This window comes from Melanotaenia boesemani, chromosome 11 (genome assembly GCF_017639745.1).
Source record: "Melanotaenia boesemani isolate fMelBoe1 chromosome 11, fMelBoe1.pri, whole genome shotgun sequence".
In the NCBI taxonomy this organism is placed as follows: Eukaryota; Metazoa; Chordata; class Actinopteri; order Atheriniformes; family Melanotaeniidae; genus Melanotaenia; species Melanotaenia boesemani.
The window spans coordinates 14,475,042-14,492,885 of record NC_055692.1 but is presented as its reverse complement, the minus strand read 5'-3'; the positions used below and the strand labels follow the sequence as shown (position 1 = coordinate 14,492,885).

General features: G+C 37.2%; 1 protein-coding gene across 1 annotated transcript in view; it reads left to right on the top strand.

Annotated features, from left to right (window-relative positions):
• The window catches only part of ipo11 (importin 11), a 134,182-nt gene that overhangs the window by 95,297 nt on the left and 21,041 nt on the right, over positions 1-17,844 (top strand). The window contains exons 24-29 of the mRNA XM_041999342.1: positions 9-89; positions 4,858-4,953; positions 5,347-5,460; positions 6,309-6,430; positions 11,056-11,151; positions 13,760-13,844. Coding sequence (XP_041855276.1) covers positions 9-89; positions 4,858-4,953; positions 5,347-5,460; positions 6,309-6,430; positions 11,056-11,151; positions 13,760-13,844 — 594 coding nt within the window. The remainder of the gene's footprint in view (positions 1-8; positions 90-4,857; positions 4,954-5,346; positions 5,461-6,308; positions 6,431-11,055; positions 11,152-13,759; positions 13,845-17,844) is intronic.

Here is a 17,844-nt window from a genome sequence, read left to right as displayed (position 1 = left end):
ATTTTCAGAACTACGGAGAATCATTGTGTCAATCCTTTTGTGAGCTGCTAAAGGACATCACAAATGAGGGGCAGGTTCAAGTGCTGAAGGTACTGTGACCTCTGCATTCTGCCTTCAAAGTGAAGTCAAACCAATACTCTTTGTATAAATTAAGTCCAGTATTACACAATTTGTCCTCTATGCTCTTTTTTGTGGTCTTATGTTTTTTATTTTCCCTTCTTGTTTATGACATCTGTCATGCTTTGTATGGCCATCTGAAGATCAGGCTCACAGTGAAAATACCTTTCACGTGCCTTTTCAACACAAGGCTGATGCACCTTTGTGGCAGATTGGTGTGATTTTTAAAAGAACTGAAGCAAAATGGGGGATCAAAATAAACCCTTCTCTGATATGCCTCTGAGCTAGAAAAGGAGGTAGTAACAGCAGAACAGGCCCACCTTGTGTGTGCTTTCATGGCAAATCAAGCCAGCATCACAGTATGAGGGTGTGACATTATGATGAGGCTTAATGTGTGCAACTAGCATTCAGCTGGGTTTAAAAGCTTACACAATCAGCACTAAATTATGCATGCAACAACGACTGAATATCTTAACATCGTGTGGTCATCTTGCATAGTTCTGTGATACTTATGGCTAGCTGGGGAGCCATAAATCAGATGCATATTTTACAACACTGCCGAGTTATTATCACACCTCCTTTGATTCTGCGATGCTGCAGTGATTTCTGAGACGACGAACCAGAGCGGATTAGGCTGGCTTGTTTGGTTTAGCTGTGAATGGGCACAGGCTGCTTCGAGAGGGGCTCATAGTGAAAGTCAGTCAGCTTTATCCTATATTCTCATCACTAAAGACTTATTTTAGACTTGTTGCATAGGGTAGCACACATGTAAATTAACATGATTTATAAAAATTTATCTGTTTGCTGAAATTTGCTCGCTACTTAATTGGGGAGCTGTTAGATTGATTCGACATTCTTGAAGAACCAGCATTCTGTTTCCAGCAGTAAAGCAGTGGCCACTGTCTTTTTCAGAATTTCTGAGTATTTGTCCTCTAGCTTTTCACCTAGTTGTGCTCTCAGCTGCAAGAGCAGCTCTCATTAACAGAGCACAACAAAGGAAGTTAACCAGACGCCTTTTATTTTCCATTTCCCAGCTTAGAGGCAGTACACATCACAGAGAGATATATATATAAGTAAAAAAAAAAAAAAAAAAATACAGTTAGAGGTCTAAAAACTCACTAATTATAGTGACAAGTTGCTAAGTTGGCAACACAGTAAACAATGGGTCCTCCAGGGAGATGCTGTAGGGGCAGGGATGCCCGGGTTATGCCGAGAACAGCATGTCTGCTAAGATTTGCACGCCCATTGTGTGAACACACACAACTAAGCAAGTGAAATCTGCTTGTGTCATTGTAGTAATTTCAGAGACATTTCAAATCTAGAATCGATGTAGCTTTTATTGTTGTTTTTTATGGTTATAAATTATTTGAGAGCTAGACTTTAGGAATATTTAGAGCTACCCTACTGAATTAAACGTTCTTTATTCGTTTCATTAGCTCATTTAAGAAGTGTAACTTTTTTCTGTCATCAGTGTTTTTGGCAGCGTTTTAGCCACTTACATAAAATTAGCCTGTGACAAGTTAAAAAAAATGTGATGTGACTTACGGCAACATTTTCCACTCAAATGATGCAGAAATTATTTTTTCATTATCACGTGTTTCGAGTGGTCAAATATAGCAACAAGGGAAAACAACTGAATAATTTATTATCAGTGATAATTTAATTTTGCATTTCTATCTTTTGAATTTTAATTTCCAGTTGCAAATTTCTGGGTTCTGGGATGTGTGTTTATTTTTTAAATTTGTTTTTAACAAAAAAATGTAAACAGGCCGAACTGCTGAAATGCTGCATCTTTAAATGAAAAAGTCTATTTCAAAATTGATTTGGTTTAATGTGACATCACTGTGTTGAGCTTGAACTTTTCTATAATCTAAAGGGTCTGACAACATGTTGATGGTGACTGGGATAGTTTAAAATGATCATGTGTGCTGTTCTCAGACATAATTCTGAACTATTTTTCAGACAAGTTTTTCTTATCTTCGGTTAACGTATGAAAGCAAAATACTGTATATTCTGTTAGAACTGCCAGCCTAATGCCTGATATATCCTGGACATTGCATGTGCTGCCTTTTGAAGATGATAAAAGTATTTAACTCGGTCTACAAGTGCTCATGTTTTGGGTCCTTGTTGAGTGTGTATGTACAGTGTGCACACGTATCTTTGCTTGTCATGCTATCACTGCAGACTTCTGCTATTTGCAGAGCCTAAGTAATGTGTAAGCAGAAAGGCTATAAGACCCAAGAGCTTAAGCTTTGTAAAGCTTGGTGGCGTTATTGAACATCTGGCTTCTACTAATTATTTTGTCAGGGGAAAGAAGAGCCAGCAGACACTAAACAAGAATGTCCACATAACACATGGCCACCCCTACAAAGACGTCTCTTGAGTACTTGGTATTGGCTTCTCTAAAGAGTTCATGTACACTGATCTCATTTGTTAATTGACCAGTCTGTAGTGACAGGATTTTTAATGTCCCCTCACCCAGCTTTCTCCCCCACATTTTCATTTATCCGTGTTCATGCTGTTGAGTGGACACGGGGAGACATAATTTGTGTTTAGATATTTTTCGGCCTTCTGGTCTGGTCTTTTAATTGTTTGTTGTCTTAACTATGTTTGGTGGTTATAGAAGTGGTTTTACTAAGCTGTTAGTTGAAATTCTGGACTTTCTGCCGATACCACACATGTTTATAGTTACATTTACAGACCTGACGTTACACCCTTAAAACCAGATGTTAACCCCTTAACTCCCAGTACTGGAGGGTGCAGGTGTAAGCGGTTAAGCTAAACAGCCAAGCTAAGTATGCTAAGTTAGAGGATTTATAGGCAAGAAATCTGGATAATGAACCACTGTGGTTACCAGCCTAAAAAGAGAATGCAAATAAACTTCAAATTTACTCTGAGCTTTACAAACAAAGCCTGCGTAACTATAACAATGAGCTGTGCAAGGCCAGAGAGCTGCATTTATCTGAAATGATTAACAGGAATGTCAACAATTCTCGCACTCTGTTTGCTATGATTCAAAAACTTACAAATCCTCCTGAGAAATGCAACCAATTTGCCAACTTTTTTAGCCAAAAAATTAAAACAAAGAGACAATTTTCCCCCAGCCCAGCTGAATAAAACTTTAGAGTTGCAAATGCTGTGTGACCTTTGAAAAAAGACAACTCATACTTTTTGATAAATATCTAATATAATATAAAAAGATAAATGTATATAATATAAAATATACTGTAATAGAAATTTGTTGTCATTTTTGAAGAACCACATTTTTATTACTATTTTTAAGTTTTTAGGTTTCAAAATAAAGACAAACATCAAACTTTTGCAGTAGACAGACTTTCTTCTATAGGATGTAGATATTTTTGAAATATTATATAAAAAACAACACAGCCCAAACTTTCCTACATAATGACAAGAAAAATAGATAAATAAAAATATTACTGGTACTTTTAATACCATATGTTGTGGTAATTCAATGCAATTATTCCATGAAAAAAAAAAAAAAAATCTAAAAAAAAAGAAAAATAAAAAACAAAAAACTGCATTTGTTATTATATCTTTATTTAAAAAATTAATTAGTTCTTGAACATATTTAACCATGTAGGAAAGAGCTATTGTTGAAGCTCCAGAGAGCCAGAACATATGAATCTGTGCTCTGCCCGGATTAACTACAACAAAGCCTTCAACTCAATCCAACACATGGATACTGGAATTCTTGGAACCCCACAACATCAATATGACACCAAGGGGCATCAGCAAAGACACAATACGACTGTTATAGACAACTCTAGGGACAAATCAAAGCCACTTGCACAAGTTACTGTCAAGCGTGGTATCTGTCAAGGACTCGTCCTAGTCTGCTACTCTTCTGTACAGGCCTCAGTCAGACCAAGAAAGAGCAGCTATGGACATCAGTTCTGTAGTGAAGCAGCCTTCAGCAACCTCTTCTATATGGATATCAAATTGTATGCCAGGTCTTCCGCCTTACTACGATATACACAAGGACACCATCTCTACCGAGCATTTTTTTTTGTCCATAAAGATTCCTATAGCACCTCCTTATCTCTGCATTTATAGCAATAATACGCACAGTCCCATCATGACAAAACAATGTGTGAGAAATATGTTGTCTGGTGATGCATTGCTCAGGAGATTTGTTTGTTTACTTATTTCCCAGGTAAAAAAAAAACAAAATCTAATTTAAGTATGACCACCTGATCTCCACACAGAATGTTAAAGGAATATCTGAATGTTTGTGAAATAATGTCTGTGGCACTTTTCTCATTGTATACACAGGAGGTGGGTTGTTTACTTCTGTGTAATGTAGCCTAAAGCTGAACTAGTGACGTACATCTGGTCTATGGTAGCCTGCCAACCATGAAGTTTGTTTTGCTGCCTTCAAAACATATCACAGATCAAAATAGGAAACGTATTCCTTGAATGTTGACACCTACTGTCTCCATCAGTCCCCATAGCCTGTGATCTGTGTGGCCAGGCTGCGGCTTGATGCTTACTGTTGCATTGAGGGGTACAACCTCACCGACTGAACTAAACTGATGGATCAGAATTTGATAGATCAAACTTTCAACTCAGTTTTGCTCCTTATGTCCTAGCACACTTTACTGTATTTTCTGCCTGACCTTTATGCTCTATGTCCACCTACCTCCTGACTTCTTCCTGTCTGTTTCTCTTTGCTACTTTTCCTGAGTGTCCCTCATCCTTCTTCTCCCCATCTCTCCGCAGGTAGTAGAAATAGCTTTAAAGGTTAGCCCCATACTGGGAGCCCACATGTTCCAGCCCCTGCTGCCAGCTATCTTCCGAGGTATAGTGGACGGTGAGGTGAGTTTGCATTTACATATTTTTCTGATATGAACTGAGGTTATATATAGCACAAAATATGTGAAGATGTTTTCTGTTATTTATGCTGCATTTGACCATTTTAATCACATTAAACACTCAAATTATTCATTTAAAGGGTTATTTCCTTTTGCATTCTTCCATGTTGTCCTTTTAAGTCACATAAAATGTGATGTATATAGTGACTTGTAATGATTATTGCTTAAGTTAAAGCTTATAGGCATCTGTCCAGGATTCTGCTGTGAGTCAGTGAGCCTACCTTATTTCCACTTATGACTTTTAATGAACTGCTGTACATAAAAATGGTATGTAAAAGCAACAATTTGTGCTTGTGATTTTGTATCTGAAAATTTGATTGTATGTGTGTAATTACAGCGATATCCTGTGGTAATGTCCACCTACCTTGGCGTCATGGGTCGAGTCCTGCTCCAGAACTCCAGCTTCTTTTCGTCTTTGCTCACACAAATGGCCTCTGAGTGCAACCAGGAGGTGAGGCTCAATGTGTAACCTCATTTCTGTTACCTCAGCACCAGGCTTTGCAGATGTGTTTGAGATGCATATCTGCAAAGTGGCTGTTAAAATCCTATCATTCTCAAAGAGACAGAAAGTGATGAGCCACTAAATATGACAAATGGAAATAATTCCAGGACAAAAAAATGTCCTCATTTGGTGTGAAGCTAATGGTGCTAGTTATTTAATTTTATTTTTTCCCCGCTATAAAAACAAAATTACCTATGCCTCCATTAGATATTGCTGCCTTAATCTAAATAAATCTTTTTGATGATGCACTTTTCTAAATGTTCTTCCATTATAGCAAGCTCTTAGTTCGTTCATTCATTCATTCATTCATTCATTCATTCATTCATTCATTCATTCATTCATTCATTCATTCATAATAATTCATAGAGAATGAGGAAAATTTTACAGCAAACAATGCTGATTTTTGTGATCAGTTCTGTTTGCACATGGCATAGTGAGCTGGCAGATAACACTGTTCTATTAAGACTGCTGCTTGTATTGAGTCATTTTCTTTGATCCTTTTTCTTTTTCGTTTTCTTTCATGTTAATAGTAATACTGTTTTTTTAAGTGGTTGCACAATGACAAATCCTACTGTACAAGCAACAAATAAAAACAGGATTGATAGAATATGTAATAAAGTAAAGATGCTTTAATAAGATTAATAATGTCAGAGCCTCCTTTATAAAATTAAGTGAAACCAGTCAAAGTGTAGAAATTGAGAATATGATCAGACCATGTGTGAAGAGGACCAGGGACAAAGGGCTGGTGGCAGAATCAAGTAAATATGCATGACTAAATCCTTCTGTCTTATTAATAGATGGATCAATTGTTGGGCAGTGTGATAGAGATGTGGGTCGACCGCATGGACAACATCACACAACCCGAAAGGAGGAAACTGTCGTCTTTGGCACTACTTTCTTTGCTTCCGTCAGACAACAGGTGAGAATATTTTATCATGCATATATGAGCAGATGGGCCTTTGACATGTTTGAAAGAGGACAGAACAGCACAGCCGGTCATTCATGGTGCATGTGTTTATTATTAAAAAAAATTAAAAGGGAATAGTAGTTAAGTTAAGTTTTAAAGCAGCTGCATATTTGCCTTACAGTCATATTAATCTGTTGAGAAGATACCTGCATCCCTCATCAGGGCCAATAAAACTACATGAAGTCACGAAGTTATTATTATAATCACAAGAGAGATAACATGCGTCACATGGCCCACACGTTTTGTTATGTCATTGTGATTGTGGTTAAAGTGTAACCAGGCTGCAGCAACCACAACTTCTGACTGAGACAGTACGAAGCAAGCCATCAAGAAATGGTTCATTTGATTTTCTTACTAAAACTTCTTAGAAGTTCTTCAAAGGATTCTCTCTGATGTTAAAAGATCAACTTTTCTTTTGATGTCCCATCTGAATGTCTGATGATTCTTGCATTAATCTTGATTTAGAAAAGCTCAGTTTTACACAGGCAGGCATGAAATCCTTTATTACGCCCCCATCCTTAGTCTGCAGCAGCAATTTGTTATGACAGCTTTGACTGGTTAAGTGCTGCATGGTGAATCAACTATCTCACATACAGTCAAAACTAAAACTGAGGAGGTCCACAATTTGTCCACAGTTGCCTTTTCTTTAATCATCTTTTTCTTATTTTTCTCATAGTCTCACTTAAAGTTAAACATTGCAGGCAGCTTAACCTGTTCATCTTTTTTATTGTTCACCATGTGCAGCAGTCATAAACTGATGATGACCCTTTTGGCTTTATATTAATGATAAAGCAAAAAAAGCAAAAAAAAAAAAAAAAAAAGTAGCACTGATGGATGTGAAACAGCTGCTGGTCCATGACAAATGGGAATTAAAATCATGAGCAAGATCTGCTTTTGTACTGGAAATATCAATTTGTGCCTGCTTGATTATACATCTGTTGAAATTGAACAGAATGCAATTAGAAAACACCACTGATGTCTTTCTGTAGCTTACTTTCACCCCTAACCTCCATCACATACAGTATTTGTGTTGCAATATATCAGATGTACATGTACTGCTAATGATTTATTCATGTATGCTTCAACTCATTCACCAGCTTTTGGTTTTGAGAAATGTGTTTACTACTTTGTTATTATTTAGTTTATTTGCTTTTGATTATTTTCTGTTTCCTGAATGTAAGACTGTCCCATTTGTCTTTTGGTAGACCAAACTTTGGAAACCCAAGCAGATTAACTTTCTAAAAGGAGAAATGTTCCGTCCTAACATGCACAGCCTGGTGCATGTTTTTGCAGAAAGCTGCTTTATTAATGCGAACCTTGTATTCAGCCTTTTTATTCTGTGTCAGTTCATTGTTTTAATTGTTAAGAATATTTTTTTTTAATAATTCATAACTGAGAGTCTTGAGCGAGCTTTACTGCCTATAATGAAGGACCAGTTTATATATCAGTGCTCAGCCCCAGACATCCAGAGCCCAGTTTTAACCCCTACATACATGCATGCATCTATGTATTTGTCGTTGTGCATGCAAATGAGGATGTGCCTTTTCCTAATCCAGTCATTAGTTAATCAAAGTTTTTGTTTTTAATCACATTTTTTTTTTTTTTTTAACTTGCAATCACATTTTTAGAAATGGAAATCTAAGGTTGTGGAATCCACTTTTTAAACACTTTTTACATTATCAAAACTTAAATCAAAAGTGAACCTTTCATCTTCAATCCCGATGTTAAAGTTTGGAAAATGAGACGATGCCTTTCTATCTATAGTTGGCATTCAGTTATGCACAAAACCGGGGGGTAGGAGCGAAAAGAGAGAGATAGGGACTCTGGGTAGATTGCAGTGGAGGCAGGACATAATAATAAAAAAAAGTATTCATAGGAACCTGCTGTATTTTGTTAACAGAAAAAAGATAACTTGATAAATGACTGTTTCATATTGGTCATCAGTAATCAATATGAAACTGCTATCAGTACATATTTTCGCCTCTACGAAAAACTGTAGAAAAGTAACTGCTCCATTTACAGGTTAAAACTAAAGCATATTGGCATAGGCTTTAGGAGGAGGGCAGAGACTGACAAGCGATTCCAAGGATTCTTTTTTTACAACTAGTTTCTTTGCTTCCAGAGCATGTTTCTACTTGCTGAGATTTGGATGATGGGCACGGAGCCGCCACACTCATCAGCAATTACAAAGTAATCTGTGGAGACGTTGGAGCTGGATAGAATTTGAATTGATAGACATAAATGCATGAAAAGGGAAACTGTAATAGAACAGGTTGTTGCTATGACTGCCATTATGAAACAGTCATTAGAAACCAGTGGCAAAGGTGTTCTGTGCGTTACGTTATCATTTTACTTTTCTTCTTCTGGGACAGTATGATAGACATTCATCTTTTAATTAAAAATAAATCAAGTTAGAATTTATTTTGGATCATTTGAAACCAGCTCATAGTGAATGTTATACCTGCTTGTCGGATTATTCATTTATCTTCTCTTGTCGTGATGATGTCACATTCAGATGTTTTCGTTCACCAGTGTGGATTACCTTCATCTATAGTCTTGTGCAGCTTATTACTGCTCACATTAGCAGCTAATGCTAAGACCGCGTCACTCATATTAGCAGCTAATGCTAAGACCGCGTCACTCATATTAGCAGCTAATGCTAAGACCGCGTCACTCATATTAGCAGCTAATGCTAAGACCGCGTCACTCATATTAGCAGCTAATGCTAAGACCGTGTCACTCATATTAGCAGCTAATGCTAAGACAGCGTCACTCATATTAGCAGCTAATGCTAAGACCGTGTCACTCATATTAGCAGCTAATGCTAAGACCGTGTCACTCATATTAGCAGCTAGTGCTAACAGGAAGTGATGTCCCCATGCACGTAGTTTAAAATAAATCCGATATGGTCGTCTAAAGTCAAATTTCCTCTAGAACAGGCTTCCACTTCGTCCTTTTATCAAACAGTTATGGTACTTCAGAAATTAATATAGATGTGTCAGATCAGAGTATTACAGTAATCTGATTATTCCCAGATAACTAATTTTGATGCGCTCAGTGTTTGATAAAAAAAAAAAAAAAAAAAAAACAGTTATCTGAGAACATCTTTAATATTCAAGAAAAATAGGTGGTGTTACGTAATTAGCTGTAAATGAAGCGATATCGAATCAGATTTAATCGAATTGAAATAGGCTGTTGTGAATCGAATCGATTCAGGTAATTTGTGACGATACCCAGCCCTATACACAAGGCAGCTGAAAGCTGGTTAACACAATCTATTGCTTCAACACACAGTGACCCCAAAGGTACACAATGAGTACATGTCAACTTTTGACCTGAACATCTGCGTATGATATAACGTACATATATGTTGTTTTATCATACCAGCTCATGCCAGACAAGGCATTCCCACACACAGGTGGTGCAAATAGCCTGAATTATCTCACAACAACAGCACATGTCACGGTCTGGTTTGAGGTTTAACCAGATAAAATAGCTGTTTTACAAGCATGTAAGCAAACAAGACAAGGATGTTTTTTTAGTGGTATGCACAGAAAAAAAAATCTAAATGGGGACAGGTCTTTGTTTTACTTGCTGGGTGTTCTTTCATGTTGATTTCCCATGTTTTGCCAGACTTTATGCTCAGTGAACTTTATGCAGCATTGCCTAGGGTCTACCTAGCCAAGTACTTGAACTGACAGCCTTTGATGCATCAGTGCCCATACCCACACTTATTTTTTTCTTTGTATTCTCTTCTCCCTCCATGTTTTTAATTCTTTTTGACGTGAGGAACCCACTTCCTTTCCACTTCTTTCAAAGAATGACTCAAATTATTCATCAAGTGCTGCTCATCTCTGAGCTTAGGTGGTGGGTGTTGCAAGAATATTTGAAAGATCTCAAGCTCTGCCAGCAGGCGTGGGCTCTGCATTGCCTCCTTGATGCAAGAATCCCAGTGGCGGCTCTGTATTGATTTAAGAATTAGCCACAATGATTCATGTTAACACAATAAGCCTGATCAGTTTTATTTTTACACCCTGCATGAGGTGGTCAAACCCACCTTTGCAGCTGCAAAATTACCCTTATTACACATGTTATCAATAAATGAATCATAAATGTTGTGGAAATGCTTTCAGCACACTGTGGCTTAAATTATGATTTGAACTTTCTGAATGACCCTGTGCCACATTATCTTTTTGAACAATGAGAAAGATAAATGTCAATAAATGTGAATAGAGTGGGAATGTTAACTCCCACAGCCAAAATGTTATGATGTGAATTGATGTGTTTTTTTTCTTTGACGACCATATGTTTTTTTTTGTTTTTTGGGTTTTTTTTTGTTTTTGTTTGTTTTTTTGACACCCTTTTTATTACATTCAGTGAACGCAAAATTTAATTTGGCTGTTGCTCTCTGTTGTGATGCTCTTCTAAATTGGCCATGTGCTTCATTGGACCAACACCCAATGCTCTAATTCATATGCACACATACACACTCATTGCACACAAAGCAAGAGCAAGCACGCAACTATTAGATTAATGATCTTGTGGGTAATGAAGCTCTGTCATCTATGTGCCATCAGTGTGATCCAGGACAAGTTTTGTGGCATAATCAACATCTGTGTTGAAGCACTGCATGATGTGATGACAGAGGACCCGGAAACAGGAACATTCAAAGAGTAAGTTTCGTTTCCTTTCCTTTCCTTTCCTTTGTATATTCACTATGTACTTTTGTGTGTGTGTGTGTACACGATGCCTTTATTTCGGGACATTGCATCCTCAAAATACACAGCTCCATTTACTCAATTAATACAAGTCAATCATATCACTGTCTCTCTGTGATTCATTACAGGTGCAAATATCAACAAAAGTCATTCTTCTTATAGCAGCTTTGAGACATCTGGGCATACAGCAAACAACATGATTATGACCATAACACATTTGTCAACAAATCATATATGATGGCCACTTGCCAATCTTTACTCACCAGTTCCCTCACCAAGGCCTTAGTTTGGCAGAAGAATAATGATATAGTTGTTTCTGTAAAGTTTGTGATGGGAGCATGTGCCATGGCCCCAAGGTCTTCAACTGCTGCTGAAACCTGTGCTCCTCAACAACAGAATAAACCCACAGGTGTTTAGCAATGAAACTGGTAACAGCTATGGTCATGCTCTCCTTTGATCTGGGCGACAGAAAGAATTGTTTGTTAAACCTTTGCTGATTAGCAGGCTGACTGTGTTTTTGTAGTGGTTGGAGAAGTTGAGTCAAGATAAAAAAAACGCTATCACATGGCCCCTCATTTTATCTGTACAAACCTTTTTCAGTGAGTGTTTTGACATGTCACAGTGGGACATACATAGGTGTCTTAAAGGAAGAAAGATTTAGGAAGTTGCCTGCTCTTCAGAAGCAGGTTGTCCTTCAAAGATAATACCAAGAGGATGGCAAAGGGGTGCAAAAAGCCTCAGGGTAGCAGTAAACACCTACAGAAACCACTACAACTTGTTAAATTCTTTGTTCAAAAATACATTTAGTATGAATGGTGTTTCCACAAAGAAGCCACAGTGGTTGAATAAAAAAGAAAAAGAAAATATTGTGGGACTTTCTGGACAAAGTTCATTGACTTCCAAAAAAAAAAAAAAAAAAAAAACCTGATTTTAAGTGCAAGGCACGTTGGACGACAGTTCAATCACCATGAACTTAATACATTTTTTAGGTGAATGTCAAAGTAAGGATTTATGTCCTGGAGCTTCAAAGAAGATGGGTAATACTTCGGAACAGTGACCCAAAGCATGCAAGTAAATGAACAAAGACCTGGGTCATTAAGTTAATGCATCCCATCAATATTAATGAAACAGTTTTTAGGGAGACTAAATAAATGGATAAATCCAAAGTTTATGTATCCTGGCTATATGGTGAATGTTGACTCATTGGGCTTATTTAAAACAATAGTTGTACAGGTAGTACTAGTGATACTAGTTTAACATTTTAATCAGACTGTTACTGTATATGTGTGACTTTGGTGAAGATAAAACCTACATTTTGCATTGCCTCTGAGTTAAAAGTAAAGACAACAGTTAGTATTTTAATCTTCTTGCCTCATCTTTATCTCCATTCCTAATGAGAAGTTAAGTAAACTTTTCTTTACATTGTCTTCAACTGTTATAAACAGCAGCTGTTCTTGTACTGTGTCGAATGCTGCAAAGGATTAATTCTTTTTTATATCATGCCAACTGGTAAACTTCCTCAGCATAACGTTCAGATGCAGAAATTTAATCTCTTATCACTTGGAAGCAATAAAGTCAAAATTAATGTGCTTTTTTTTTACTCTAATTAACTGTTTTAGACCAAAACACCATATTTGATGATTAAAAATTAAAAAGGGAAGGGTTGCCGTTTTGTGAAATTTAGATAGCAGAAGTCTCAAACGGAGTAAACATTTGCCATTTTATGTATTTCATCATGTAGACAACAAGTCAGCTTTCCTTTCTTAATATTATTTAGACATCCAGTCTTGTTGATTTGTGCTTTCTGCCACTGCCAGCTTGCTTCATTTTTGTTTTTTGTGTTTTTTTTTGCTTTTTTGTCCTTTAATCCTGAGCATGTTGGTTAGTTTATCTTTAGTTGTGTTTTGTCCTTGTGAAAACTGCCTGGTGAAAATAATGCAATGAAAACAACAAGATTTAACCAAGCAATTAAGTTTTGATCGTAACGGCCAGAGGATAACCTTAACTGTTAAAATAGGGTCATAAAGACTGGGGAAGTGCAGATTTGGGTGATAAATCCCTGAAAAGTCATTACTTTACATTTAATCGTCTTACAGATGTTGTTATAGATTCTTTCAAGAGGTGTTAATCCCCAAAGGAAAGTTACATCTAATATTTTATGAATGCATTACAAGATCAATCAACAGAATGTTATTTGTTAGAAATTAGTTAGAACTTCTGATCATGAGTTATCACTTGTGTTTTAAAGTCACATAATGTGACATTCAGTCCCCCTTACTTTATCTCTTTATCTGTGCTCAGAGAAAGGATTAAGTTAAGAACACAAAGGAAATAAAAGGCCGCACAGACTTTATGTTGAGCACAAAAGTTCTACACGCATGTCTCTGCATGCAGATGAACCAATATGAATAGCAGTCATATCAGTAGAATAATTGCCAAAGGGTTCAGACTTTTTTGTGCGTGTGCCTGTGTTTTGCACAAGCTGCGTATTCAGAGATTGTTTCCTGCTGAGCAGGTCTCTGGGTGGTTATTAATATTGAGATGAATATTATTGTGTTTGCAGCTGCATGCTGATGAGCCATTTTGAAGAGCCCAAGTTAAGTGACGACGAAGAGCCACCAACTGAGCAGGATAAGAGGAAGAAACTTGTGAGTCAAACATACAACATGCACATATCTAATTGTGCAATCATAAAGTCATTCTTTTCTGATTTATTTGTTCTTATTTTAGATTTCAAAATCTTAAAATTGTTTCTTTCTGTTTATTCAAGTGTATCTGTTCATCTATACTTGATCTACACACAAAAATAATGTTATTTATTTTATGACAGCACTCATACAACATTAAAGCACTCAGAAACAAACAGATCACTTCATGTGCCAATTAGCGAAGCATCAACTTGTAGCCACTCCACAATTTCAACAGCAGCTACAGCTTTAAATTAAAGCAGCATATAGTCACCTTTAAGCCCAATTTCTGATTATACAAATGCATTGTAGAAGTATTCAGCAAGTCTTGCAGCATGCTTGCTTATTCAGTATCTATGTATGTTAGACAGCATAGTGATGCGTGTATGGATGAGCATGCATAATTGTGAGGACACATTGCTCTACTACTCTGTCACACTCTGGAAACTTAATTGTATTGTTAGTTCCTGTGCAAGTAGTCTCCTCCAAATGAGTCGCTTAGCAAAATTAAATTCTTAGATTTTATTTATTGGTGTTTGAACAAGGAAATTCAGGTGTATTTATTTTTCACGGGACTTTTCTCTTTGTGCGACGGTGTGTGTATGCACTGGGTGGTATCCCAGTGCACTTATCACCTCAGCCCAGGCTTTGGCTTTTTGCTCCAGGGAATAGAGAAGAGGAGACTTAAAGTCGCACCTCTCTCTGGGTCTTAATGTGCTTGGGTCTCTGTGTTTGGATGTGTGTGCCATCCACAGCTGCACCCACGTGATACAGCTTTCAGTTTGACAAGAAAGTAAATGAGAAAGGAGACCTCTGACATTTTTTAACATCTATTGACTCCTGTTTGGTTTTTTCAAAGCTTCTCACTCTTGCAGGTGTGTGGATGTCTGTGTAAAAGGACGAACATTTGTAACTTATGTTTGTGTTGGTCTGAAAGCACAGTGACAGACACGATGTTTCATTGGTTAAAAAACTTCTGATATTAAACTGTTTGAACATTGGTGATTTTGCTTACTTTTGTAAAATTGATCAGACAGCTGGCAAGCACTCTGTGTTTAATGAATAGATAAAATGAAGTTCAAACCGTTGCATCTATATTGCTCATCGTGTTTATGTTGCACTGAAAGGCACAGAATTGTTGTCTAGCCAGCTGTCCTCAGAAAGCTGCAATGCTTATCCACCATCTGTGTAGTTAGGTGAAGGAGTGCATTGCCAGTCAGGCAGCTATTAGAGGCTGAAGTCCTGGAAATTGTCACATAGGACATGAAATGTCACGTCTCAAAGGATAAAGCATGAGGTAGTGGAGTTGATGAAGCAATACCAAATAGATTTAGTTGGACTCGCCTCTATGCACAGCAGGGGTCTCAGAAGTTGAGTCCTGGTAAATGTAAAGGCAGGTGTGAGGATAGCTGTGTTTCTCCTAACTGAGACTTTCTGCATTTGAATTTTCCACACATGCTTATTTATGTATTATACGGATACCCTCTTACTGAAATTAACAAAAAAACTAAAATAACATTCAGTGTGAGAATTAATTTCATTCCAAATTAAACCCACATTAATGTTTGGGCTGTTGAATAAATGGCCGGTATCAGCGTATTGCTGATATCAGTATAAATTCCAGCCCATAAATTACCAGAAATTGCAGCACAGAACAGAGATCGCTCAGAGCAGGGGTGTCCAAAGTCTGACCTGCAGGTTTTCAGTGTTTCCCTGCTCCAACACACCTGATTAAAAATAAATGGCTCCAACAGCCTATGAAGTTCTCCACAATGACTCATTAAATTAAGTCAGGTGTGTTAAAGCCGGGAAACATCGAATACCTGCAGGATTGTGGCTTGCAAGGACCAGAGCATCTGGAAACGCTTCTTTTTTTCACTGTCTGTTGCATTTATATAGAATTAAAAACAACTATGGCCATCACTGTGTGTGCAACAAAACTTTTATGACAAGAAGCCAAAAAGATTAATTTCATTCTACTCATTCAACAAGATGAAAGATGTAAATTGGGAGATTAAGCTGCTTTCATCCATCGCCTGCATCTTTTACACAGCCTGAGAGGGAACCTCTCACAGTTTGGAATAAATCATAATAGCAATTATTTGAGATAACCATGATCAGTTTGCATAACTCATTATGGTCATTCACCTGTATAAAAATCCGAGGATGAAAGTAGGGTTGTCACGATTACTTGATTTCACAATTAATTGCAGTATTAAATGCCCCAACTAATTTATCTCAAAGATCCTTCAGTGTCCCTTGTTTTATGACCATGACATATCATCTTCTGTGGCTACTTCCAGAAGGATAATTCACCATGTCACAAAGCTCAAACTTTCTTTTCTTTTTAACATGACCATGAGTGTACTGTACTCCAATGGCCTCCAGAGTCACCAGATCGCAATCCAAAAGAGAATGTGCACTGACATCATCAACGCTCAGAATTGTGGGAGTAATTCCCCATGTTGGGTGTACCCGTGGTCTGTTTACGTCGGTTCAGCAGTAGCTCTCGTCTTTTTAATCTCCGTCTTATTTAGAATTTCTTATGAGTGTTTCATCTTATCATTCCCCCCCTCCGAGTTGTGTCTTCGGCTGCAGCATCACCTTCATGACCAGCTCACAAAAAGGAAATTAGCCAGCAGATTTTCATCCTCGGTTTCCATCGTGGTGCAGTGCAGCGAATACGTTGGATAAACACTCCGGAGAGAACAGTGGAGTTCTGCAGAAACATTTCCAGGGGATGTGGTTTTGACTGACTGTGGTTTGAACATATAAAGGACAGTTTGAGCTTTACGTGCACAGAAGTGAAGATGGCTACATTTACAACGATCTAGGAATCTATGAACTAGATTATGAGAGGGCATGTGAGGTAGTACACCAGATTTTAAATGCAGCGGTACCGATCTGGATGAAACTCCCATGTGCAGATGAGAGCATCACTTTCTTGTTTTTTGTTTGTTCTCTGAATAACATGAGTCCCATTGTTGTTCTGTCAGACATTTAGGTCTGTTCACTCTTTTCAGATTTTTCAGTAGAGTAGATTTGCCATCATATCATAAGCGGATTTTCATCCATCCGCTTATAAAATGGCTGCATGAACATTTTGTGATCTGTAGTTTTCAGATCCATGACAACAAACACCAGGTAAACACCAACGCCTGAGACTGAAACAGGTGGCAACGCATCTAAACTTGAATTTCATTTATTGTTCAGCAGATTGTAAAGATCTAACTTAAAAATGAGTCACCTCTCTTGTGAGTTTATCACGATAAGGACGTTTCTTTCCAGTGTGTTTTAGTTATGTTTTTAATAAAGGCACCAGTCATGGTATAACTTTTGAAGGACCTAGATTGATTTAATTTCTTTATGCTGTGATTGGGGCTACTTTTCATCAATGTGTTCTTTAAGCCTAAATGAAGCATGGTTCCTAACAGTCGTGTTCATATATGACACCGTTTCTCCGTCAGTGTTGGTAAAGATTTGCTATTGCTACTAGCTTTGTGAAGGAGGCACAAGCTTATGTTAGGAAGGAGCCTCTGCCTCAGTGTCTTACCCCTACAAGATTCAGTTTGTTTAAAACCCCCAAACATTTTCTTCGTTAATATGATAAATTAACCTCTGTTTGTGTTTGTCAAAAGACACATATTACTCAAATACTTTTCTGTAAATTATAGTTCCATTTTACCTTAACCTAATAAAAGAACATAAGCATCTAAATGGACAAGCTTTAAATTTTCAAGTTAGTTTTATCTTTACATGTCCTGGATATCTCATTTTCCTCTGTTCATAATGAAGATCTTTGAAAAAGATGAAAAACTCTGTATTGATCTTAGTATAACTTGGTGTTTCAAGTCAGAGGAATTAAAGCAAAACAGGCATAAGGGCAATGCAAGCAATTAGAGTAGCACACACAAAAGGAAACATATTGTAAATCATTTATATCTAGACTGAATATGTATGT